Genomic DNA, 24,765 nt, shown 5'->3' with positions numbered 1-24,765 from the left:
CACTGAGGGAGTGAGAGGGTGAGCACAGACCTGACCAAGGATGCTGGGGGTTGGGGACAGGGACCACACAGGTTTCTGCCTGGTTGAAGAGTCTGGGTTTTCCCTGAGGCACTCAGAAGCAATGGATGTATTTGAAATTTATTTCTCTTTTAAAATGTCGGCCTGAAAGCCAACATTAAAATGGAAGTGACTTGAGGTTCTGAAAGTGAAAGAAAGTGAAGTCGCTCAGTCACATCCGACTATTTGTGACCCCATGGACTATAGCCTACCAGGCTCCTCAGTCCATGGGATTTTCCAGGCAAGAATACTTGGAGGATACTGCAATAGTCCAGGTGAAAGTTGATGAGGGCCCAGTCTAAGCCGGGTATCACTGGGGAAGGGGCCAGAGCTGAGAGCCACTGAGGCACAATCGAGGTGAGGATTAGGGAGAGAGATGACACTGGGCCTTTAGCCCAGTGAGTGGGGAGCTATGGACTTCCACTGAGCTTGAGCCTGCCTGCCTACTGCCCGCTTGGTTGAGTCTGACTCTTTGTGACCCCATGGACTATAGCTCCAGGCTCCTCCGTCCATGAAATTCTCCAGGCAAGAATACTGGAGTGGGTTGCCATTTCCTTCTCCAGGGGATCTTCCCACCTGAGGGACTGAACCCGAGTCTCTTGTGCCTCCTGCATTAGCAGGCAGGTTTTTTACCAGCTGAGCCTCGAGGAAAGCCTGAGCTTGAGCACACGTGTTTTTAAAGGAATGGTCACAGGCCAAAGTTTGAGACAGTCTTTATTGGAGCTTGGAATGTCATAGCAATTCACCTTTAACAGAGGCAGACTGGTAAGATGAGCAGCAACAGCAGCAGGACGTCCAGCCTGCATGAGGAATCCTGCTCGCCCGCAAGCAGGACACAGACACAGACACACACACACTTCTACACAGACACACACACATGCTCGCTCACTCCTGGTGGGTCAGAGGCCAGGTACCCTTCCTGCCCTGCCTGCTCTGGGGGGATCCGCTGAGCTGAGACTGAAGGAAGCCACTTGAGGACCAGGGACGAAGGAGCTGGCGGCTGCAGACATTTGTGGTTTGGGAGAAGGGGATCCGGGAGGACGGGGGAGACTGCCAGGGCCAAGCAAAGGGAGCCCCCCTGGGCCAGGGCATGGAGAGAAGATGCTGGAGATGGGGCATGGGAGGGATGGGAGTGGGAGAAAAGGCCATCCCCTCTCCTTCACTCACTCCAACCGCACAGCCTCACAGCAGGGGCCAGAGTCCTGGGCCGAGGAAGCCTGGGGAGCTTCAGGGGGCCCCCTGTGTCCTAGGAAGGCACTGAAATGGGGAAGATCTTGAGGGCCTGGAGACTCCCCCAGGAACCCCAGGAGGGAAGGAAGGCGGATGGCAGAGCAAGGAGGGTCTTACATGCCGGTTGTCTGGGGGCAACAAGACTGGGGAAGCACGAATCCTGCTTCCCACCCCAAACAAGGGGTGGGTGGTGGGCTGAGAGGAAGCCCCTCTGGCCGGCAGAGGGCAGAGGACCAGAGCCAGGGCTGCCCCTTCGGGGTCCAGGGCAGCGAGTGGGAGAGCCTGGCCTCGTCCATGTGTCCGTGGGGGCAGAAGGGAGGGACCGAGGCCTCCTGCCCCCGGGGCCGGGGCTACCAGAGCACGGCCCCATCCAGGTTCCCGTAGCCCGGCTCTGCCCGCAGCCGCCAGTACGTGTTGTTAGTCACCCACCACTCCTTCCCGCTGCTGTCCGTCTGCCGCCTAGGGGAAAGGGGCCGGGGAAGGGGAGGGGTGAGCATCCAGCACTGAGGACGGGCCCGAGACGCTGCCTCACACCACAGGCCCCACTCGAAGCAGCAAGGGACTAGTGTGGAGGGGGAGAGAAAGCAGGGGTGGTGGTCGAGGGGGCATGGAGGCACCTGAAGAAGCGCGCCTGGTGGACAATGTTGTTCTCCTCCATCACTTTGCGCCTGTCTCGCTGAAGCTGCTCGATCCTTCTCTTCTGGGCCTCGGCCGCCTGTATGTTCCCCTCCTCCAGGTATCTGGGCACCCAGACTGCCATCAGTGGAACCGCCCCACCCTCAGGGACCCCCCAGATCAATCCAAGGCTTCTGTCCCTGCCCAGTTCTGCCCTCAAACAGGTCCCATCTCCCTGAGGCAACACCAAGAAGGAAGGATACAGTCCCGGGTCTGTGCACAAACCCCCATGGGGTGGGAGAAGCCTGGCGCTTCCAGAGTGGCTCCCGCCTGGCACTGACCTCTGGTCTGGCCGGAGCCGCGTGTCCGTGGAAGGCAGGGACCGTTTCAGCTCTGCGGTCAGCTCATTCAGCTCCAAGGCAAACTGAGTGAAGCCGAAGTTTCGCTCATAGTTTGGGGGCATTGAGTCTAGGGGGAAGGCAGGGGGCTGGGGCAGGTGGACTGTGCGCAGCTGCCCTCACCCCTGCCCAGCCCGCCCCGAGCACCTCACTTACTGGGCTTCCAGATGCACTGACCGCCCGGCTGGGGTCCGCGGTACAGCCCCTCATGCCACTTTCCGAAGAGTCGGTGGAGGACACGGCCACTCCGGCTGAACACGGCCCCCTGTACCTCATGGACGTTGGAGCTCCAGTACTTGGCCTGGGGTGGGGTGTGGCAGGGGGCTTAGAAAGAGGTCCCCTCCCCTCCTAGTGGAGGGGCTGCTAGGGCGGAGAGTGGGGGCAGGCAGTCACCCACCTTGCAGAAGGTGAGCTTGCAGTGGCAGGAGCTGTCCTGAGTGTTTCGGATGAGCACCTCCCCGTAGTGCTCGATCCAGCGCTGGCCACTGAGGATGTTGTGAATGCAGGACGTCACCTTATTCCACTCAAAGTGGTCCCCAAACCTGAGAGAGAGAGAGCAGGGCGGGTGAGGGGCAGCTGGCTGGCCCTGGGGAACAAGTGCTACCCTGACCCGGGGAATGTCTCTCTCATCAGAGCAGGTCACGTGGGTCTGGGGAAGGAACCCTGGCATCCTGGTTCCAGCTCGTGGCCCTTCCATGAAGGATGACATATTTATTAAGTAGAGCAGCCTTCCCAGAGAGTACTCAAGTAACACATCTCCATTTGCTGAAAAAGCTCCTAAGCGCCTAACTCATGAGAGTGAAAACATAGGGTCCCTGCTCTTGGATGCCAGGGACCTTGGTGGGCTGATCATATACAACAACCTGTTTACTACTCACTTCTGCTGGTTATTACTTATTACTCTTATTTTATAGATGAGCAGACTCAAGTATTTTTGCTGCTGCCTAACTGTTAAGTGGCAGGACTAAGACTCCCACCCAGGCCTCTTGACCCTGAAGCCCAGGGTCTCCTGCGCCCCTCATGCTGGCCTCTGGTTGCAGTTCCCCACCTGTAACATGAGCTAGATGCGGATGCTTCAGATATAGTTAGTGACTTGTCCTAAAACGACTTTAGGTTTCTGTGTGTGTGTGTGTTTGTTACAGTGCACTAGCTTCAAGTCTCAGATGCATTTCTTACTGTGAGTCATAGTCAAAAATTGTGAAAGCTCTTGGTCAGATGGCCTTGATGAGCCCTTCCAGCTCTAAGACTTTCCCCTTTCTTTACTAACAACTGCGGTAAACATGGGTGTAAAGTGTACAGACACTGCCCCACCCCGAGCAGCTTCAGGATGCCTCCCCATCCCAGCCCGGAGGATGGCCTGTGGGCTGGGCCTGGCTGCCCAGCACTTGGGAACACTCACCTGGGCAGGCTCACGTTGACTGTCCCAACAGGCACAATCTCCAGGGATTTGCCCCAGAACTTGTTCTTCCACTTCATGTCTGGAGTTGGGTTGGGGGAGGGAGAGCGACAGCAGAGGTAAGACCAGAGGGTGTTCCAGCCCCTCCCCATCTGCCCTTCACTCCCCTCCTTTCACCTTGCCAGAAGATGAAGTTCTCAGATTCTGCATGGCACGCTGAGATGGGGGGGTGATGGGAGACCTTGAGAAGCAAAGAAGTTCTCTGGGGGCTGCTCCTGAGGACTGTGGGGTCTTGCTCCTGACCCCAGGCCCCCAACACCCCTCACTCTCACCCCCAGTCCCCTATGAACCAGAAGGCCGGCTAGTTCCAGGTCTCTTGTCCCTGTCATACTTGGCCACCACCAGAACTCCATCATCCTCTCCTTTCCCACAAGCCCCAACGCTCTCTCTTCCCATTCACTCCCCTCCAGGGCTCTCCCTGCCTCTCCCCATCCCCTGGCGCCCACCACCGCCTGAGTGTTCTCTACATAGTGCAATTCTAAGAATGTCGCTCTACTGCTTAAAATCCTCCCATGACTTCCTGTGACCTTCAGGATTTAAAAACCAACCAATCAACCAATCAACTGTTCCTTATCTTCACCCACAGGGCTTCTCAAGGTTTGGTCCTGCCTTGTCTTCCAGCCTTGTCTCTAACTCTTTCCAAATGTGCTCCATCCATCCCTTTACACCGCCTGGAACAGCCTGGTCTCCCACCTCCTTGCACCCTTGGCCAACTCCAATCCATCCTTCAAGACTGAGCTCAAGAATAACCTTCTATGAGGTTCCTGGACCCAGAACACGATGCAGGTGTTTCAAGGAGTGAGGACCTCCTTTCCTGACTGCCCATCAGCGGGGTGTTCTCACCCCTGCCCTGGCCCCTTGAAGCCTGGATCCTCCCTGGCCTCATCCACACGGCTCCCCCGCCAGCCCTCTTCTTCCTGGCCTGCACCTGCTCACTGATGAAGCGGAAGCCTCGGTCAGGGCGCTCACACTCATAGGTCTCCCCCAGGACAGGGTTGAAGGGCTTGCAGCCCGCCCGGTGGTACGTGGAGGAGTAGGCAGACACTGCGAAGGCTGCAATGTACACCTAAAGGGGGCGGAGCACCAGGGGATCAAAGGAGATGTTACCCCATGGCCACCCGAACTGGGCGAGAATGGGGGCTGGGAGACGGGGTCGTGGGAGGTGGCAGCAGCCGGGGCAGGGTTGGGGCTGGGGCCGGCGTACCATGCGCTCGCAGGGGTCGGCGGTGCGGCTGGCCCGGTCCAGGAGGCTGCTGTACTCCAGCTCCTCGCAGAGCCGCTGCAGGGTGTTGAGCGGCTCGTTGAGCTGCACTGGCATCGACACCTTGGACAGGTCCTTGCCAATGTTGTTCCGCAGGATGTTCCACAAGCTCACGTCAGTGCCGGGCCCGCTGGCGGCTGGCAGGCATCGGCGGCGGGGCGGCCCCACGGCTCCTCCTGGAACACAGCCCGCCTGTCCCTCTCCGCTGCACACCACATCGAGGCCCCTCCTAAGCTCCTGCAGCGCCCCGAGGTGTGCTCAGTCCCAGGCTCCAGGCTCGACTCACTACAAGGAGCCAGGGCAGGTGGCTGGGGGCTAACTCTTGAGGCGCTCCCGGGGATTTAGGTGGGCACAGGGCTAAGAACCAGAGGACACTTCCCACTGTTGGAAACGGAAACCCTGCGCCCAGAACCTCTTCCTGAGTCCCATCCTTGGCTTCTACTCCCTTTCATAAACACAGAAACCGAGGTCAGGATGCAGACTGTCCAGCCCATTGTATAGACAAGGAAACAGGCGCCTGGGAGTAACATGACTCTACAAAGCCAGGCTGCCATAATAAAAGGTGGCAAAGTGGGCTCTTCTGCCTCACGGAGGCCCACATGAGCCTCCTCAGAAGGCCAGCGTGGAGGCCGGCCCCAAGCTGAGCCAGCCCCACCCCCAGCTCACAGCTGAGCCTCCTTCACTTCCAGTCACCCCGGAGTCAACGTCCAAAGCCATCAGCCCACCAGTCCTACAAGGGACAACTTCCCAAGGGGCCTGGGCCCAGACATTCTCCGTTTCTGGGCCCACCTCTAGCCCTCCCTCCTGCTCGCCAGGTGGGCACCTTTCTGACAGCGCTCGGCTCCTCGGAGATCCAGCACCTCCTCGGACAGGCTGGTGGTGACTTCACTGGTGCACGATTCCTCCTCCTCCGAGCCCTGGGCCGGGACAGATGACAGGCCGGGCAGACTAGGCCTCCCTGGGCAGCTGGGCAGTACCCAGGGCCTGGAGAGAATCTGCCCAGCTAGCCCTTTGGTGGGAAGGGGAAGAAAACATATTTGCGGGGTTCTGAACCCTAAGATACTGCCCCAGGAGGCCTGATGTCACGGTGTGCCCTGTCACCTTGGGAGGAAGAGGGCCCCCAGCTCAGGGACCTGGTGGTCATGAAGGGAGGGAAGTAAGGGATTCCTGGGATCCAGGGTTGGGAAGGCAAGGGTCAAGGGAGTGCAGAGGCTGAAATGGGGTCACGGAAAGATGACTGGTGGTGGAGCTGAGGCAGCATTTTCAGGAGAACCCATGAAGACAGAGCACATCAAACTGGAAGAACGGTCCTCAGCAGAGATTTCTAAGCAGGGCCACACAAACCCAGCAGGTCTGGCCATGTTCCCAAAGAGAGCGGCCGAGCTGATTAGAAAGGACTTGGGGATGTACTGATTCTAGCCTCCCGGAACCCCAGCCCTCTATTCCCAGGGTCCCTCCCCTCTCATGGGCAACGTCCCCCCTCCCTCACCTCATTCTCAGAAGAGCTGGCAGAGAGGAGAACCTCACAGGCATCAAAGAACTCTGTGTGGGAGTCAGCAAGGGATAGGACGCTGCTCTGGGACAGCTGGGGGGTCAGCTCTCGCCCCTTCATGTACAGAGCTTCTTGCTGTTGGGAGCAAGACTGGTGTCGGCCTGAGGCCCAGCCAGGAGAGTCGGGCCGGGCTCCCCTGGCCTGACAGTTCCCTCGAGAGGAAGTGTGACTGGGGACTTTTACTGTCTGAGCTGTGCAGGGCAGGAGATGTGGAGGGGGGTGAGCATCGTGCGATGCGGGGCCTGGGGAAAGATCCTGGCCTGGGATTGAGGAGACACAGGCTCCACAGTAACTGCCTGTGCTTCCCACACTGGCTCTGAGCCCAGCTCCACGCCCTTGGCATGTGTAGGTGCCATTATCACCAGCCCTCGGTGGCTTAGGAGCCTCAGGGTCACGAGGCCGGCATGCAGTACAGCCAAATGCAAACCCATATAGTGTAGGAGCCTGGGCCCATCATTAGATCCAGTAAGGCTCAGTTTCCTTATCTGTGAGCTTGAGGGCAAGAATCAGCTTCCTCACGAGGTCCTGACTTAAAAGCGCTCTACACACTATTAAGAAATGATCCGGATATGGCTGCTGCCTGTGTTCTGTGAAAGGGGCTGGAGTTTCAGGTCTGAAAGTGAACCCTGCCTTTGCTCCTGCTGAGAAAGGAGGGCCCCACTGCCCACCCAGCTCCCACCTCCTCGGGGTTGAGGGAGCTGAAGGAGTCTGCAGTGGTGTCGGAGGAGACGGACAACGAGTGGAGGCGCCTCGGGCCAGCTGAGGTCTCAGAGACCTGCGGGGAGAGAGTGAGGGAGCAGGTACAGGGCAGGGATAGGGGGAGCCCCCCCAACACATTGAAGGCCTGTCAGGCAGGGCCTGCCTCAACCAACCCCCTTCCCGGTCCAGCCCTGCGACCACCCCCACGCCTGCCCGGAGCCTGCCATCTTCAGGCCGCTCCTCCCACTAACCGCCCCGTCCCCAGGCTCACCCCCAGCCTGGATGGCTCCGAACCCGGGTGCAGGTCCCTCAGTCGGTCCCGTTCAGCAGTGAGGGCAGCCAGGACGCTGCTGAGCGAGCTGTGCACTGTGGGGGCAGGGCCGGCCATCAGACTCCCTTCCTCTCTCTCGCCCTCCCGCAACCTGGTCCCAGCCACCCCTCCAGCTCACACTTACCCTTCTGGGCCAGGGCCCAGAAGCTGCGCTGCAGGTGGGCATAGTCTGGGGGCGGCAGTCCTCGGGGGCCCGAGGGGTCTCGGGACTCCAGGTAGCGAGACAGGTTGGGAACTGAGCCATGGAGACGACCCACCTGTGGGTGAAGGGGAAGGGTGGAAGGGCCCAGCCTCCTTCAGTGCCTCCCACCCAGCATCTCAGGGACCACCTCACCCGCCCGATGGTATCGTCCTTGGCAAAGCTCTGCGTGCACCACATGCGGCTGGTCCGCTTCCCCTTCTTGGGTCTCTCCGTTGTCACCGAGGCCTGGCAAGTCGAGGTGGGTGAGTTTCGGTCTCAGGGTGGAGAAGACCGCCAAAGCCAAGAGAGGCGGACAGCCGTGGAGGAGGAAGACCGACAGCCTGGCAGCTGCCTGGGCACAGGGGGACGGGGTCGCTCCAAAGGGGCAGAGAGACAGCCCGGAGGTGGTCTGGACACGGTGGGAGGGGCAACTGGGAGACGGTGGCTCTCCAGCAAGTGGCAGCGTGTAAGGGGGCAGGGGACCTGTCTGGGGAGGTGATGGAGATTAATATGGCAAGAGGGGAGAGGCCCGGGCGGGCCCCTGTCTCCGTCTGGACCTCACCTGGTGCGTGGGGATGACAGGGGCCGAGGGAATCCGGTGCAGGGACTCCAGGCTCTGGAGGAGTCTGTGCAGTTCCTGGAGCTTGCCCTGACACTCTGAGAGCTCTGCGGGAAGGATGGATGAGGAGGGCCCTCTCCCAACACTGGCCGGGCTCCCCTCCCTCCTCCAAAGACTTCACCAGCGGCCTGGGGAATCCCGACACTGCCTCCCTCTTCCGCTCACGAGCCCACAGCGGCTCCCGGCTCCCACCCTTTGGTTTGGCCTCCAGGGAGCATGCGCACCCCAGTCTGCACTCTGTTCCCAGACCACACTTCACCTCTGCTGCCTCCACACAGGCCAGGCGGCCCTCCCCCTTGCTCTCCCGCCTCGGTCTGCATTTCCCTCTCCCGGGCCAGCATGACAGCGCCCAGCTCTAGGAACCTGATGCCAAAACGCACCCCTTCCCTGGCACTCCTCCCCAGGCCCCTCCCTGTGGTGGCGCCCAGGACCTTTGTCAGGAGTCCCAGCCCTGTGCTCAGCTTTATGGCTTAGAGCACAGGCCCTGCCTTCTCTGTGAGCCTGAGGCTCTGGGGGTGGGGCCTGAGGAGACCTGATCAGCTAGAGGTAGAAGCTGTCGCCCCCACTAGACAGGGGCTCCCAGAGCAGGAAAAGAGGCCGCATTTTCTCCTCCCTGTGACTGCTGATGCCACCGAGACACAAGAGCACGGGCCCTCCCCATGGAGGCTCAGGGCCAGGGATCCCTCACCGTGAGAGCAGCGGTCCAGCCCATCACTGTCCCTCAGCCAGGAAGACACCTTCTCCCGAGGTCCAACCCCTGACAGAGCCGAGGCACTACCCACTGCGGGAGGCTGGGCACCAGCAACCTGTGGGACGAGTCAAAGGTCAGGAAGGCGCCTCCTCTGAATCCTCACGTGACTGGGTCCTGCCCTGGGGCCCATCTTACCTTCCGGTGGGTGGTGCTGGGCAGCAGGCTTCGGGGCACATCCAGGTGCTGGGCTGAGCGGTGGGCACGCAGCTGGGCCACCCAGCTCTGGAACAGGTCCTGGGACTTGATCTGCAGAGGTGATGGAGAACGAAAGGGACGCATGAAGGGAAGGATCGCTTTCTAGGGGCAAGAAGTTGGGGCTCTGGACCCCAGGCAGGCAGGATCTCTCCCTACAGCACACAGATGGTGCAAAGGCCCCTCTCTGTACCTGTTCACATAAGAACCAGCAGGGCCAGTTTGCCGTTGGCTCTTGTACATGGTGGGAACTCCCCTCTGGTCAAACTCAGATGGCCCCTCAGCCTCTGCCCCTCTCTCCTGCGTGACCCAGTGCCTCTGCCAGGCTGGGGGGACAAGCGCCCCCCTGCCTCCCACGGATGTCACCTTGAGGTGGTAGATGTTGTCTTCAGTGTCAAGGTCAATGCGCTGGGCCTTTTTGTTGATGGACATGACCGACAGTCGGACATCAATGGAGCCATGGAGCTTCCCCTTGGTGATCTGGGATGGAGAGACCAAAGAGGGAAAGGGACATGAGTTGAGGCCACCGGGGCCACCACCCCCTTGAGGTCATGCTAGGTTCAAAGGTCAGGCAGCAGGTTCACCCTCAGGCTCAAGTGACAGTGTCAGCAGGACATGTCAGTCATCCTCCCATGCACTGGACAGCCTGCTATGTCACGTCACAACCAGAGCTCCAGGGAGTCACAGAGCGAGGAACACTTCCCACCCTCGGGAGTCTGCAGGCAGGGCTGAGGACGATGAACCTCCTGCAGACAGCCTGGGTGTCTAGGCCTTTAGTTTCTTGTACTTGCCTGAGCATGGTACGAGGATAAGGATGATAAAGCCCCTCGGTCCTGGGCACTAATCTGAGCCTGGCACTGTCCCGAGAGGCCTCACCAAACAAAGACTCTACAAGTGGGTGATCACCCTCTCTCCACCTTAGGGGTGAGGAGTTGAGACCCAGGGAAGTAACCTGCCCAAGACCCCACATCCAGAAAACGGCACACCTGGGATTTGGGCCTTGCTCTGGGGGATTCCAGAAGCCCCCTGCCTGCCCAGGGCCCCCTTCTCTCACACCCACAGCCGAGGCCCCAACTTACATCTTGCCGAGTTGTCGCGTAGTGAAGAATCCCATCCTCAAGCACGAAGTATCTCTGTGAGGATGCCCAGAGGGAACAGGACCGGGGTGTGGGGTGCGGAGAGGAAAGGGTGTGGAGCAGAGCAACCACGCGGAAGTCTCTCCTCACACACAGATAGCCTGTGCTGCCCAGGAGCCCCACATCCCTTCCGGCCCCAGCATCTGGCCCCTCCCTCTGCCCTGCCACCCTACCTTGTGCCAGCCCTTCAGAGGCCACTTCCTCTTCTTGAGCAGGTGGCCTTCCTGCCTCTCGGGCATGATACCCTCTGCCCCCAGCCGGCCCCGAGGCTCCTCCACCACCTCCCACAGCTCGGTGGCCTGCAGTCCAGGACAAAGGGCGAGGGGGTGGGGAGCGGTGAGGCCACCACATCTGTCTGTCCCCTGAGGGCCAGCCCCCCTGCCCTCCGCTCCCGCCCGCTTCCCACCCTCAGACCTGCTGGGCACTGCTGGGCTTTGCAGACTGAGTGCTCTCGGCCAGGGAGGGAGGGTCCCACTCTTGGAAGTCCATGGGGAAGGGAGTGGCCACTCCCTGCTGTGGACGGAGAGCAAAAGGGGAGGGACGTCACCTTGTCCTGAGGGGGCCCTTCAAGCAGAGAGAGAACCTGTTAGCACAGACTTGGCTGTCACCTTCCCCACCTCCGCCCCCTCCTGCTCCCTCTGAGTCTTGAGAGCCCCAGCACATCTTCCGCTCACCTGCCAAGCCCATCCCGAGCCCATCCCCACCCAGGGCAGGTCTCCCTGCCCACACCCTCCGGCTGCGGCCACTGCCCAGAGAGGCAGAAAGTGCAGCAGGCAGGCCGGTGCCAAGAGAAAACCTCGAAAAGTCCGCTCCGCCCCACCTTAGGCACACACATTCTCTGGCTCTAGGACACACTGGGTGCTTTCTCTGGAGGATTCCCTGGGGGTAATCAGAGGTGAGCCGGGCAGTGAAGGAAGAGGCTCCAAAATAGGGCAGAGGGATTCAGGGACTGGGCAAGCGAGATCTCACCCCAGCTCCTCTTCCTTGGGATCCCAACCCCACTGCCACCACCACAGAAGTGCAGACGCCCCTGCCATCAACCTTTTACAGAGCACCCCCCCCAACCCTTGACCCCAGCTCCATAGAGGCCCCCAGCTGCCTGACCAACGGGCCTCCGTATCTTCTAGTTCATGGGCTCCTATTGTCCTGCCTGGAGAGACCCCTGACACAGCCCCCATTTTCCCCTGGGCCCCCATCAATCATCCTCTTAGGATGCCCACTTCGGACCCTCGGCCCACCCCACCCCCCACCCCCCACCCCCCGCCCAACCTCCTTTTTTCCATCCCAGTCCTTGGGGCTCCTGAGAAACACCATCCACATGGAGAGTGCTGGGGACAGGCTGACGGAGACACATGCTGAGGTCCACACTGGTCCCTCAGCCGTGCCCACAGGCGCCCTGGGCACCAGTCCTGGCCATCCTGACTCCACGAGGAGATCAATAATGCATGAGACTCTGTGTGTGAGAGATGGGGGAGGGGACTGGAGGGGGCAAGGTTGGCCTGAGGCCGGGGAAACAGCTCACATCTTCCGATGGAGCTAGCAAGCACCTGAGGAGCTGAGGTCAGGAGGGACAGGGATATGGGGGGTGTGGGTGGCGGGAAGGTCAGGGCAGAGGGGTCCATGCTACACTATGAGAGGCTGATCTGGGGGAAACTCCTGCATTTAGCCATTGGAAGTTCCCAAACTCTTCCAGTATTGGGACATCCCTGTACCCTCTTCCTGGCCCCTCACTGCTTGTGTGTGGAGAAGCAGACTCTGTTACGGAGGGCGCAGGTCGAGGTGAGCCAGGTGGGTGCCCTCTTTCCAGCTCCATTCCCGCCCTCATCTCCGGAGCAGTGACCCACCAGCTTCAGGTGGGAGGAAGCCCTCTCAGGGAATGTCAGCTGATGCCAGAGCAGCCCCCTTACCCCAGGGTCCATGGACGCCAGTGCTTCTTGGCCCGAGCACCGCTCCGCCTCTGAGTCACGGTCTCCAAGCCACCCGCTCCCTGCTCTCAGAGCTGAGCAGTGGCGGCAGCTGCAGCAGGAACCAGGAAGGAAGGAGACGTCGGAGCCTCCCCTCTAGCCGGATCTCCTCACCTCCCCCTCCTCGGCCCCTCCTCCTGCCGAGCTCCAGGCGGCCGCTCAGCTCTGCCCCCCTGCTCCCCGGAGGACTCAGGGCTGAGCTGACTCCCCAGTGTCCAGGCTTGGGAGTGAGGACAGAGTCCCCTTTGGGCACAGTTCCAGATAGATCACAGAGTACTGAGGAGTTGCTGGCCTCAAGCCAGCGGTGGTAAAGAATTTACTCATACCAGCATGGCCTTGACCCGTTAGTACCCAAGGCCGTTTCCTTGTTAACCCCCGCTTCTCGTTTTACAACTGAAAATAGGTGGCTAGATTTGGAGCCAGCAGAGCTATCAGGTTGACAGGAGGGGAAGGATGGCCCGAGGGGACACAGTCGATGGTGCCAAGGGCACAGTCAGCAGGGCAGTCAAGGTTAAGAGGGCCACAGTGAGGCTGTCACTGGGGTGATGTGCTGCCAGGTCAGGACTCAAGGGGGCCGGAAGCACCTAGGTGGTAGGACACCCCCACCCACCCCTGGCCTACCAAGTCTGGATCGGGAGCAGGTCCAGGGCAGTAACCAGCTGGCTGGTAAAGGGCTAGCCCAGCCTCCCTCTCTGAGCGCCTTTACCCTTCTGCTAGAATAGTGTCCAGCTGCTCAATTCTAATTAAAAACTTGCTCTTGCTGAAAAGTCTGGAATGTATTCAAATGGATGTGAACTGGACTGACAGCTTTAAGTGCAGTACAGCCCCTTTCTAGAAAGAAGTAGGTTTTGAATGGTGTGGCCTCAGGCACCGCCAGTGGGTGAAGGGTGCAGTCTGAGGTTCTTTGATTCCCAGTATGATGTGGGCCACTTTCCCATCCAGCTGTTGACGCCTGGGTCTCGGCTTACCCTTCAGGGTCTTACATTGCTCAGAAGATGCGTGCTCTGTGTTCCATTCAGAACCTCAGCACGGTTCCTGCCACCCCAGGAGGGCGCTGTTGGCACCTGGCAGGGCTCTGGAGCCAGGGAGAGCACTGGGCAGCGCTGGCCAGACTAGCTCTGGCACCCAGGCACCTCAAGGGCCTTTTACTTCACCTTATGTTGATTGAGCATCCCTGGGCGAAGGGCAGAGCTGGGCACCGTGGGAAGCTGATCCCGGACCAGGGAAGGAAAAGCTGCCGCAGATAGCCACCGCCAGAGCAGCATCTGCCCAGGACTGAGGAAGCTGCGGCACTGCTCCAAGTCCCAGAAACGGTCCATGGCCAACTCCGTGCATCGCCCATGTCCACGTGGAACGTGCTCCCATCAAGGACAAGGGCGGGCTCCAAGTTAAACATCCTCCATGAGAAACTTTCAGTTCCCTGAGACCTGGATGAGGCCTCTACTAAGAGCCTTCAGACCCTGTCATTAAAACAGAATCCTGGTTTCCCCCCGGCTCAGCTCTTTTTGTTTTGAACCACCTGAGACATGTCAGCTACTTGGTAAAGCGGGCGGCTGCCTTCAAAAGGACATGCATGTAAGCAGTGTCATTTGTGAGAGCAGGTACAGGGAAGTGGCAGGCTTGGACATGGGCAGAGGAAGGGAAGTGAGTCAGAGATGACCCTGGGAATATGTCTACAGGGAGGATAAGCTTATAAACAGCAAAACACAGTTAAGAAATATGTATTTCACTTTATCATAAAGCAGTGCTCCGAACTTTCCCATGACATGACACACCCCAAGGGTACAGCATTAACTCTCAAAGCCCTCTTGGGACCCTAATGAGAAAGCTCTAGTGTAGAAAACCAGGGGAGCATCTTCACAGCTGAAAAGAGCCTGCTTCAGTCCCTGTGCTGCCTCTTCCTAACAGCATGACCTTTCACAGGCCATTTAACTTCTCTTCCCCACAGTCTTCCTGTCTGTGAAATGGGGATAATTACGTGAGAAATCAAGAAACTAGCACATGTAAGGTGGTTAGCAGTGAGCCTGGCACAGCAGGCTCTCCACAGACGCCATTCTCAGCACAATTAACTACTCAGCTGAGCTATTCTGGCACGTAGGAGCCACAAGGGGCTAGGCTGGGAGGCATGTGCAGCAAGGCACAGTGAAAACAGAAGACAGGGCTTCTCCGCCTTGGACCTGGAAAACGGAAAGAGATGGCTCCTATCAGGTCCCAAGTTAGGAAAACTAGGAACAAAGACAGTGATTACAAGCCTCTGTTCTGAAATGAAATTCCCCTACATCTCTGGGTGGCCATGTACTGGAAGAGATCATTGTCAGTAAAAGCCAGGTAACAACACCACTCCCTACCCTAAGTTCCCCATGTCTCCGACAGCCAACAGGGCAGAATTGTATTTATGGGCAGGCTGGGTACAGGAGGCTGGCTATGAGTCCTGAACAGGGTTGGGAAGATCTGGCTGCGCGCTGGCTGGCACGACGGGGTCCCCCTCGTGCTGTTGTCTGGTGTACTGATCCAATAGGGCAGTCAGCTGCAGGGGGTGGTGCTGAAGCAGGGAGTGGGTCCGGGCTGTGAGGAGGGTGAGCCCTGCTACCAGCTCCCCCTGTGCCAGGGCCAGGCTAGGGAGCTTGGAGTAGTTGATGAAGCCCTGCCTGCTGAGGATGGTGTCGTCAATGCAGCCACCTAGAAGAACACAGATCAGAGAGGCTCCCACACATGATTTTCCTCTTCAAAGACCATGGTTCCACCCTAGGAATTTGCTCTCCACCGCCCTTTTCTACTTCCCAGCCTTCCCCCAGGTCCAGTCCCCACCTGTGTCCCACCCCACTCCCAATGTTTCAGATCAGACCCCTCCTCTCCTTCCTAACTCATCCATGGAAAACCCTTCCATGTATTATGTAACCTCCACCACATCAGTGTTTCCTCCTAACTTTCCTTGAAGAACCATGGTGTGTGTGTTGATGGAGGCGGGGGCAGGGGTAGAATTTGTATTATCTGTATTATATACACAGATTCCTGCCCCACCAACAGATAACTGTGAAATCAGCATTCTCTAAAAGAAGCGCCTCCAGGGTTTCTCAGCATCAGAGGAATCCTGTCCCTCAGCACCCTTCCCTTGGCTTGTTTAAGAATCTTCATCTGTGTGGGTTTCAACACCCACTACCCCCTTACTGGACTTCCCTGGTGGCTCAGTGGTAAAGAATCCACCTGCTAATGCAGGAGACCCGGGTTCAACCCCTGGGTCTGGAAGATCCCCTGGAGGCGGAAATGGCAACCCACTGCAGTATTCTTGCCTGGGAATTCCCATAGACAGGGGAGCCGGGTGGGCAGTACTCTATAAGGTCACGAAATAGTCAGACACGACTTAGTGACTAAACCAACAACAAAACACCCCCTGACTAGACTCAAGGTGTCTGAACTGCCCCTCCCCAGAGCGACACAGGCAGGCCCCATTGTGAGAAGGGTCCCCTCCAAGCATGGCCACAGTTTTACCCACATGAGCCTTGAAGGTGACACCAGGCTGCTGGAGCACCCACTCCACTTCAGCCCCACCCCCAGCTGGCTGCTCACCCAGCAGCGGCAGGAAAGGCACACTCTTCAAGATTCGCACCATCTCCTTGACCTTGGGTTCTTCACTGACCAGCAGCAAGTTGTGCCCCACGAAAAGGGGCAGCAAGTTTTGGTATTTGGAATCCTCCAGGAAGGGCTTTAGGATCTGGACCGGCAGGAGAGAAGGGCTTACTGAGGTTAAATAGGAGGAAGAATCACCCACCTTGGTCACAGACCATACCAGGCTGTGGGCTCAAGCTAATGAAGGCCTCCTCAACCCCTAACACAGTTCAGGCCCCGGACTAGAGAGCTGCCATGGAAGGGAGCTGGGAATGCCACCTCTTGGGAGAGATGCTGCGGTCTGACACGGGGGTGGAGCGGGTGGGGAACAAGGTAAGGAATGAAGGTCCGCTCCCTACCTGGTTGGGGAAGACCTTCATCAGGATCTCGTGCTTCCGCAGCTGGTGCCGCATGAGAAGCTTGTCCTCCGCGCTCATAGCCACGTTCTGGCAGACAGCTATCATTCGGTTGTCTCGGAAAACTGCGGCTATCTCCCGACGGAGGAGCCGGATGAGGCCTGTCTCCTGAGGTCAAGAAGGGAGGACCAAGGGGCCATAAGCTGCCCCTTCTGGTACTCCTTACTCCCTCGGGGATGGGTGCCAGAGCTCCCAGTGATGCCCAAGTGAAGGTTAGGGCACAGGAAGGAGAACCCGGCCCCTGACTCTCAGAAACACGTTCTCTCACTCCACCCTTTCGTTTCCATTTGATAACTACAGGCTTCAGAGCAGTATTTTTATTATTTTAAAATTTTATACTATCATCTTTTTATGGCGCCATGCAGCTTGTGGGATCTTAATGCCCCAACCAAGGACTGAACGCAAGCCTTTGGCAGTTAAAGCGCAGAGTTCTAACCACTGGACTGCCAGGAAATCCCCTGGAACAGCATTTTTTCCCCCTCAAACGTTAAACTTTTTATGTTGTATTGGAGTGCAGCTGATTAACACTGTTGTGGTAGTTTCAGATGAAAAGCGAATAGACTCACCCATACATATATATGTAGCCACTCTTCCCCAAACCCCTCTTCCATCCAGGCTGGCACATAACATTGAACAGAGTTCCATGAGCCTAGAGCAGTGTTTTTAAAACCTGAGAACACTCAGTCCTTTTGAAATGGACAACAGTCTGACCCAGCTAATGTTATTTTGATAATAATATTGTCAAAATTACTTAATTAGCCCTCTGACACTGTATTCATGTTGAATTCTTTTACCAATTTAAATACTAGATTACTCTTTTGCAGTGTTGATTCAAAATTGAGGTATTTTCACAGAACAAGACTTCATTTTCTCAAGATAGTGTTTCTCAAAGTTGAGAACTTGGGGAATTGAGAACCACCATCAAGTTAATATTCTACTGATCTTTCTGCCCTTTTTCAAGGACCAAATACTTTATATTGTTCCTCTAAGAAAACCTGGAAGCTTCAAGATCAGTAGGATGTTCTCTCCTATGCGGAGAGTTTCAAGCACACATTTTTGGAGACAAGAGTGAAGGAAACCCACACCTGTCCAATCCACTGAGTCCAAGAGGCCAACCGAGAATCAAGGGTAGATTTCATTTTAAAGGATCTGAACTCTGGGATCAAAGTGGGGAAGTAACAACGTGGATGACCATGTCCTGGAGTGCTACTTCATTATGGCCGCAGAGACAAGATCACTTTAACCCACCATTGCACCACGGGCGACATGCCCAGCCTCCTCCTTACCTCCTTTGGGGGGCTGGGAGGGGGCGGCAGGCATCTTGGGTTGACAACAGGTTTGGGGGCAATATACTCAGTCACAGCCATCAGCTTCTGCCGCTCAAAGTGCATCACACGACGGTGACGAGTAACAGCCTTGGAGCCACAGCGGATAATCTGGTGGGTGGGCAGCCGGCCTGAAAGAAAACAAGGGCCATGTGGTGAGATGCAGCATCTTGGAAGCCTTAGTCTGCCCCAGAGACAAAGAATCCACCCTCTATGAACGGAGCTCACAAAGCTAGCCTTGGCATTGAGTGGAACAAGGAACTGTCTGCTGGAAAGCCTGAATCCCCAGACCTTTTCTTCTCTTTAATGGGTGATCGTAGCTCAGGTGTTTCATCCTGGAGGAGCCCACTCCTCCAGCTCTTCTTTATGCACAGAGATGAGGAAAAACAGGAACAAAGAAGAAAGTATTTCAAACACATTTTTAAAAGGAAAGAGTTGAACAAACTATTTCTTAAGTGACCAAACACAGATTTTATGTTTGAGAGCCATATGGTTTGTTGCTACGACTAAACTCTGCCACTGTATCGTGGAAGCAGCATAGTCCCTATGTAAACAAACAGATGTAGCTTGTTTCTAATACAACTAAGGAGAAAAGACAGTGACCTGCCCTGCCATAATTTGCCAACTTTAAGCCAGTGGTTCTCAAAGTATGCGCTACCACCAACTCCCAACCCAACAGCATCACCCAGGAACTTGTTAGAAATACAACTTCTCAGGCCCTGTCCTTGATCTCCTGAGTCAGTAGCTCTGAAGAGGAGCCCAGCGAACAGTGTGTTAACAAGCCCTCCAAGTAATACTGATGATGGTGAAGTTTGAGAATCACTGCTCTAAGCACTACTCCTTCCCCCAGGATTTGAAGCAGGAGGGAAAAGTTATACTGTTCTCACATCTCCCCCCAAACAAGTTTTTCTCCTCTCTACTTTTCTTTTTTACAGGCATTGCTGCAGAGCACCCCTAGGAAGACAAGGGAGACATTCGAGATACCAAGGCCAAAGAAACCCCTTCATTCTCAATAAAAGGACTCAGGTTACAGCTTCCCATTTTCAGCCCTCCCCAAGCCTAGGATGGGATCTCAGGGAAAGTTTCAGTCAGAAGGTGGCTCTAATAATCAGAGAGCATGGAGATTTTGCTGAAGTGAGAGGTTTTCTTGCTAGTGGCCACAAATCCTAATGGTTGAGAGCACAAGCTCTCTATCAGATGGAACCAAATTTTTTCAGTTTTATTAAGATAGAATTGACACACATGGAGCCAATTTTCAATCTTTCTTCTGCCACTTACTGGCTGTGACCTTGACCATTCAACAAGTTTCTTCACCTGTAAAGAGGGGAAGAGAATGTCTTCTTCATAGGATGCTTTACGATTTAAATGAAATACATGTACTTATCACCGTGCCTGGTCTATATAAGGTACTCAAAATCATTCATTAAACAAATATCTATAGCATGCCTACTAATATCAAGCACCATGCCACCTGCTGGCTATGCTGAATGAATAGGGTTCTGCCTTGATGGAGTTAAAGTCTAATTGCCTGGAAAATCCCATGGATGGAGGAGCCTGGAAGGCTGCAGTCCATGGGGTCGCTGAGGGTCAGACACGACTGAGCAACTTCACTTTCACTTTTCACTTTCATGCACCGGAGAAGGAAATGGCAACCCACTCCAGTGTTCTTGCCTGGAGAATCCCAGGGATGGGGGAGCCTCGTGGGCTGCCGTCTATGGGGTCGCACAGAGTCGGACATGACTGAAGCGACTTAGCAGCAGCAGAGAAAACAAACTAATGCAAAATTACAGTTTGTGATGAGGCGAAGGGGTCAATAAACAGGGTGACAGATACAGATTTAACAGGGCAGACCTTCTTTGCAGAGGGTGGCTACGGAAGGCCTGAGATCTTCATTTCTGGAGGCAGAAAAAACTAGGTAATGGGTTAAAACCCTAAACAAGGCAGGGGGACTAGGGGATAGAGAATAAGTACTGTGGTTGTCCCCGACGCTTCTGCTGTGTTGCTGTTACTACTAGAATCTGGAATCACAGGAAATTAGATCAGGCCAGCGATCTTCATAGGATGCTTTAAGGTTTAAGCGAAATAATATATGTAAAGTACTTATCACTGTGCCTGGTCTATATAAGGTACTCAAAAATCACTCATTAAATCTACAGTCAGCGGGAGCTGTCTGGGATCAGAACTTTGGGGAGAGGACCAGCAGCAGAGGAGGAAGACGAGTAGAGAGCATCGGCCAGAACGCGCCGCGAAGACGCGGGCCGCTCCTTACCCGCCTGGGGTAGGAGACCCCCTCGCAACATCCCAGCCACGGCCGCAGCCATCACCACCGGAAGAAAGACCGGAAGACGAGCGCGACGGAAAGAGCTAAGTATTGTGGGTAGTACCAGGACCGGAAGCGGAGGGAGGAACCGCCGGCTGGAGCAGCAATCCGCATGCGCCGAACCCGGCACCTGAGAGCCCGCCCTCGCCAGGGCGTCGTCAGGCGTCCGGTCTCCTAGCAACGACGCCTCGAGCCGCTCTTTCCATCCGTCCGCACCGCTATCTACCTACAATCCCCCTGTAGGCGGCCTGGAAAGCCCCTATACACCCCTCAAATTCCAGATCCTCCACTTCGATTTACTTTTGTCTTCTGCCCCACCCCAACAGTTAGCTCTGAACCAACCCCTTTCCATTATCCCCCAATTCTCTGAGCTTCTCTCTCCTCATACCATCCTGGGTTCTTCCATTCCCAGGGGCTGTCCAAGCCGCTCGACTTCTCTTCGTCCCAATCGCTCCGCAAGCCAGCAACTTTCAGATCATGCCTGGAGGTGAGTAGGGAGGTGGGATGGTAGGTAGAACAGTTAGTTAACAGTAGTAGAGTCAGGCCTCCAAGAACAAGGAAATGTAACAATTGGACTCATCTTTTCACAGCTAAACTTGCCCAGAGTCCAGAGGAAGTCAATGGCGTGTGCATTACTGAAGCCCTCATCACTAGGCGGAACTTGGCCTTCCCTGAGGATGAGGATCTGTCAGAGAAGATGTAAGTGCACCGGAGAGGAAAGGGGTGCTGGAACGTTGAAACACACAGAATGACCAGCAACCTGAGCTCTACTGATTTGTCAACTTACTTTTGTCTCTCTCTTTACTCACTCTACACATTCATTCAGTGGCAATGTCCAACTGATTCTTCCTCCTTAAAAATCATTCTATCTTTTTTTCACCATACCCACTCAGTTGCTTTAAATAAGGGTCTAAAGTCATCACTTCTCAACAAGCTCCTAATTAGTCTGTCTGCCTCCAGTCCAGGCACCCCATACTGTTGCCAAAATGATCCTTTTAAATAACAAATCTGATCAGACATTCCCTGATAGGACCTTCCTTAACTTCCTAGCACCTCCAGAATAAAATCCAAACACTTAAGCCTGGTTCCTTTTCAACCTTATTTTTTTGCCACTCTCTGTAAGTGTGATTCCTCTAAGACCCCATGTTCTCACAGCTTAGCACTTACTACTCAGAGTGGTCCTGGGGTGAGTGGGCAGCATCTGCATCACCTAGGAGCTTGTTAGAAATGAAGAATCTCAGGCCCACTTACTGAATCAAAATCTGCACTTTAACAAGACTCCCTAAGGGATTCATGGGCACATTGCAGTTGAAGAAAGGCTGGAATCACACATACTATTCCTTCTGCTTGAACTGCTTTCTCATCCCCCCTCTCCTTCCAGTCTCACTCCTACTTATGTGTCATCTCCCCCAGGAAGCATTCCTAAATCCTCTGGATTCAATGTATAGTCCATGTACTCCCTTAGTCCTCTGCACATGCTTCTGTCATCCACTTGTCATAGATGTTTGGCCAGCTTCCTTAATAGTGATGGGCAGGGACTCTCTCATTTGTCTCTAATGGGCATTCAGTAAGTGTTGCGGGATTAACGAATGGGTGGGTGGAACAAGTGATTTTCCTTCCATGGACCACTCAGAAGGGATGTGAGGAAGGATCTCCTCTCTGTCCCAGCCCCTGCCTCCCCAACCCAAGCTGGCTGGGGGAAGTCTGCCCCCACATCTGCAGGAACCATAAGCTGCCATCACCCAGTTGCCCAGTCTAAGGAGTCTCACTCCCCTCTCACCCTTATCCCTCCCAGTGCTACTGATAGATACTGAGGTCTCCAAGTCAACCCAGGTTCCCAATCTAGACCCCACCTCATGAGTCAAGCAGGTGTCCCTGACATCTGATCAGAGTCACTGAGCCATCCATCCCTCCTTAAAACACCCTCCCCTCCATCTTCCTGCTAAGAGACCACAGAAGTGGCACTCCGTCACAGCACCCATTTGCCCAGGTTCCACACGCTTGCTGAACTGCAGACTGTTCGCCTGGACCGGGAGGGAATTACCACTATCAGGAACTTAGAGGGCCTCCAGAATCTTCACAGCCTCTATCTGCAAGGGGTAATGTCCTGCCTCCTGCCCTCCCTTCTCCCTGGGGAGGGGACTCCAGCCCCTGTGAGCCATGTCTGTTTAATCTGAAAGACGCCAAGCAGGTCATCTTGCCCATTTACTGGTGTTCAGGCAGGCAGACCTTCATTGAAACGGTTCCAGATGAATCAGGAATTCTGTTGAATTCAAAGACTGGTACACCCGCAAGAGATCAGAATTCTGCTGAATTGAAAGACCAATGCACCCAAAAGAGATCCTGACCATGCTCTTAAATCACTGTTTTTCTATCAGACACATTTCTTGTTCTAGAAGTCCTAGATAGTGTCTGTCCTAAATGTCTCATGTTATACAGCTCAAGTTCATTTCCTGTTTTGAAGGAAAGGAAGAGGGAAGCATAAGATTCCTCTGCATCCTTCAGAACCTCGAAGGCTTTTTGGTGGGGGTGGGAGGGGGCGCAGTTAATCTCTAGGCTCCCTCAGGTTGAATACACCCAGATCCCACCCAGTTTCCCCCACAGACACTGGGCAGATCAAAGTAGTATAGATTTGCACTTCCCTTGGTGTGTGCAGTCCACCACCAAGGCCTTTCCGTTTCCTGGCCCCCACCTTGGTTTCCTTTCTCTGATGTCCAGGTTGTGGGGCAATCAGGGTACTTAAATCAAGTTTAGCCAGCCTCAAATTTATGTCCTCAGCCATCGACTTGGAGAAACCAAATCATCCCAAGGCACTCACGACTTGTTCAAGGGGAGGGGTGATCATTCCCAAAGGGCCAGGTCTCCAGCCTCAAGAGTAGACATGGTCTTAGGGCTTTGTCCCTTTAAAGGGACCCCACTCAACTGACCTTAGCTTGGTTTCCCCACCTTGGTCTCTTCCTGCAGAACAAGATTCAGCGAATTGAGAACCTGGCCTGCGTCCCCTCCTTACGGTACATGGTACCAGGGCTCCGGCAGGGTTGGGGGAGGGGAGAAGAGCTAGAATGAAGGGGAGAAAACCTGGTAATACTCCAAAAAACTGGCTCAGATGTCCCCAAGCCTGGCTGCTGGTCAGCCAAGGACCCTACAAGCCTAGCTCTGCTTCCCTGATCCCAGGAGGCCCTGTGTCCCCACTCATCCAGCTGCTGAGCCAGGGGGGCCCTGGGCACCTGGGGCCCCATCCCTTCCTCCAACTGTCCTGTGATTCAGCTGTCTTTTCCCCTCCCTTCCCCTACAGCTTCCTGTCTCTGGCAGGAAACCAAATTAGGCAAGTGGAAAACCTCCGTGACCTCCCCCACCTCCAGTTTCTGGACCTTTCTGAGAACCTGATAGAAACACTCAAGCTGGGTAGGAACGCCCTTGCCCTGGCTCATGGAATAGGTCCTGGGGTGCCCTCCCTCCTCTCTGCCCTCCTCCCTGTGCTTGCATCAGCAGCACATCCTCCAGGGGGCCAGGACCTGTGCAAAGGGGCAGTGGCTTTGGACTGGAAAGTGGGGGTGTGAACCTCATCCCCCCTTCTTTGCTGTGTGCAGATGAATTCCCCGAGAGCCTTCTCATCCTCAACCTGACTGGAAACAGCTGCACCAACCAGGATGGCTACAGGTGAGAGGAACTGAAGGTTCCCGTGTTGACCTGACCACAGGCCCATCTTCTAGCTCAAGAACACCACCCCTCCCAGTGTGGTTGCTGCGGCTTGTGTCTGCACATCCTCCCAGCTCCACACCCGGGGTGCCCTCCTAGGTAACCTCTGCTCTTTCTGCCCCGCAGGAAGCTGTTGACAGAAGCCCTGCCACTGCTCCTAGACCTGGACGGGCAGCCTGTGGCAGAGCGCTGGACCTCGGATGAGGAGGATACAGCCTTGAGTGATGAGGATGAGGAGTTCCCAGAGCTGAGAGGCCCATTCTGCTCAGAACGAGGTGACCCTGCTTTCCAAAGGGTGCAGCTGCCCTGTGGGGTCCGGGAGACGCTAAGACAGGCGGTGGTGTCTGGGGAAGTGGTCCCAGGGCTGGAATAGTCCTTCCCAATCTGCCTTGTCTCCTCCCCTCTAGGGATGGTAGGGGAGAGTGTGCTTCTGCCAAGCCCGGGGCTCTATCCACCACCCACCATCCCACCCCTCACAGGCTTCCTCAAGGAGCTGGAGCAGGAAATGAGCAAGCACCGGGAGCTCAGGCAGCAGACAGCCCTGCTGGAGCACCAGCTGAGGGTGGAGACGCAGCCCACCCTCACAGACCTGCCCCCGCTGCCGGGGGTGCCCATGGCTGGGGACAGCAGCCCTTCCGTCACTCCCAAGCAAGAGAAAGAGACACCCCCGGAGCCTGCTTCCTTGCCACAGGCCTCCTCTACCACCAAGAGACTGTGCCCTCTGGCTCCCAGGGGCCAGCAAAGCACTGTTCAGGCAAGGAAGGGGGCCAGAGTAGCCGCAGCCCCCAGGGCCTCTCTGGCTGGGGGCCCCAGCACAACCAAAACTGTGACCAAAAGAATCAAGAAGTGAAATGCAGCCCACTGCTATCAGCAAAGCCCCAGGCACATGGAGGAACGAGGAGTGGGCCTCTCCTCGGCCTGAGAGCCCTGGCCTGTGGCAGGAGCCTGTCCCCAATA

At 56.1% G+C, this 24,765-nt stretch overlaps 3 protein-coding genes across 3 annotated transcripts; 1 reads left to right on the top strand and 2 right to left on the bottom strand.

The window, feature by feature from the left end:
* Positions 1-842: 842 nt before the first annotated feature.
* Positions 843-12,397, bottom strand: OSBPL7 (oxysterol binding protein like 7). The gene is made up of 23 exons (XM_052657386.1): positions 12,386-12,397; positions 10,893-10,991; positions 10,652-10,777; positions 10,422-10,475; positions 9,709-9,822; positions 9,286-9,396; positions 9,088-9,205; positions 8,343-8,446; positions 7,934-8,026; positions 7,724-7,856; positions 7,540-7,634; positions 7,249-7,344; positions 6,507-6,644; positions 5,841-5,934; positions 4,961-5,193; positions 4,685-4,822; positions 3,874-3,937; positions 3,700-3,778; positions 2,698-2,842; positions 2,457-2,601; positions 2,244-2,370; positions 1,905-2,027; positions 843-1,746 (listed from the first exon to the last, which is right to left on the bottom strand). Exons 1-23 carry the CDS (start codon positions 12,395-12,397, stop codon positions 1,638-1,640), a joined length of 2,550 nt encoding a protein of 849 aa, XP_052513346.1. The 3' UTR covers positions 843-1,637.
* A 1,750-nt stretch (positions 12,398-14,147) lies between these two features.
* MRPL10 (mitochondrial ribosomal protein L10) lies at positions 14,148-20,131 on the bottom strand. The gene is made up of 5 exons (XM_052657973.1): positions 20,059-20,131; positions 17,751-17,920; positions 16,408-16,572; positions 16,010-16,154; positions 14,148-15,121 (listed from the first exon to the last, which is right to left on the bottom strand). Exons 1-5 carry the CDS (start codon positions 20,108-20,110, stop codon positions 14,865-14,867), a joined length of 789 nt encoding a protein of 262 aa, XP_052513933.1. The 5' UTR covers positions 20,111-20,131; the 3' UTR covers positions 14,148-14,864.
* Positions 20,132-20,586: 455 nt separating this feature from the next.
* Positions 20,587-24,658, top strand: LRRC46 (leucine rich repeat containing 46). The gene is made up of 8 exons (XM_052658681.1): positions 20,587-20,596; positions 20,700-20,808; positions 22,100-22,208; positions 23,074-23,120; positions 23,405-23,514; positions 23,700-23,769; positions 23,935-24,083; positions 24,288-24,658. Exons 1-8 carry the CDS (start codon positions 20,587-20,589, stop codon positions 24,656-24,658), a joined length of 975 nt encoding a protein of 324 aa, XP_052514641.1.
* The last annotated feature ends 107 nt before the right edge of the window (positions 24,659-24,765 follow it).

Source organism: Budorcas taxicolor, chromosome 19, assembly GCF_023091745.1.
Source record: "Budorcas taxicolor isolate Tak-1 chromosome 19, Takin1.1, whole genome shotgun sequence".
NCBI classification, from domain to species: Eukaryota; Metazoa; Chordata; class Mammalia; order Artiodactyla; family Bovidae; genus Budorcas; species Budorcas taxicolor.
This window is presented reverse-complemented; position numbering and strand designations above follow the sequence as displayed.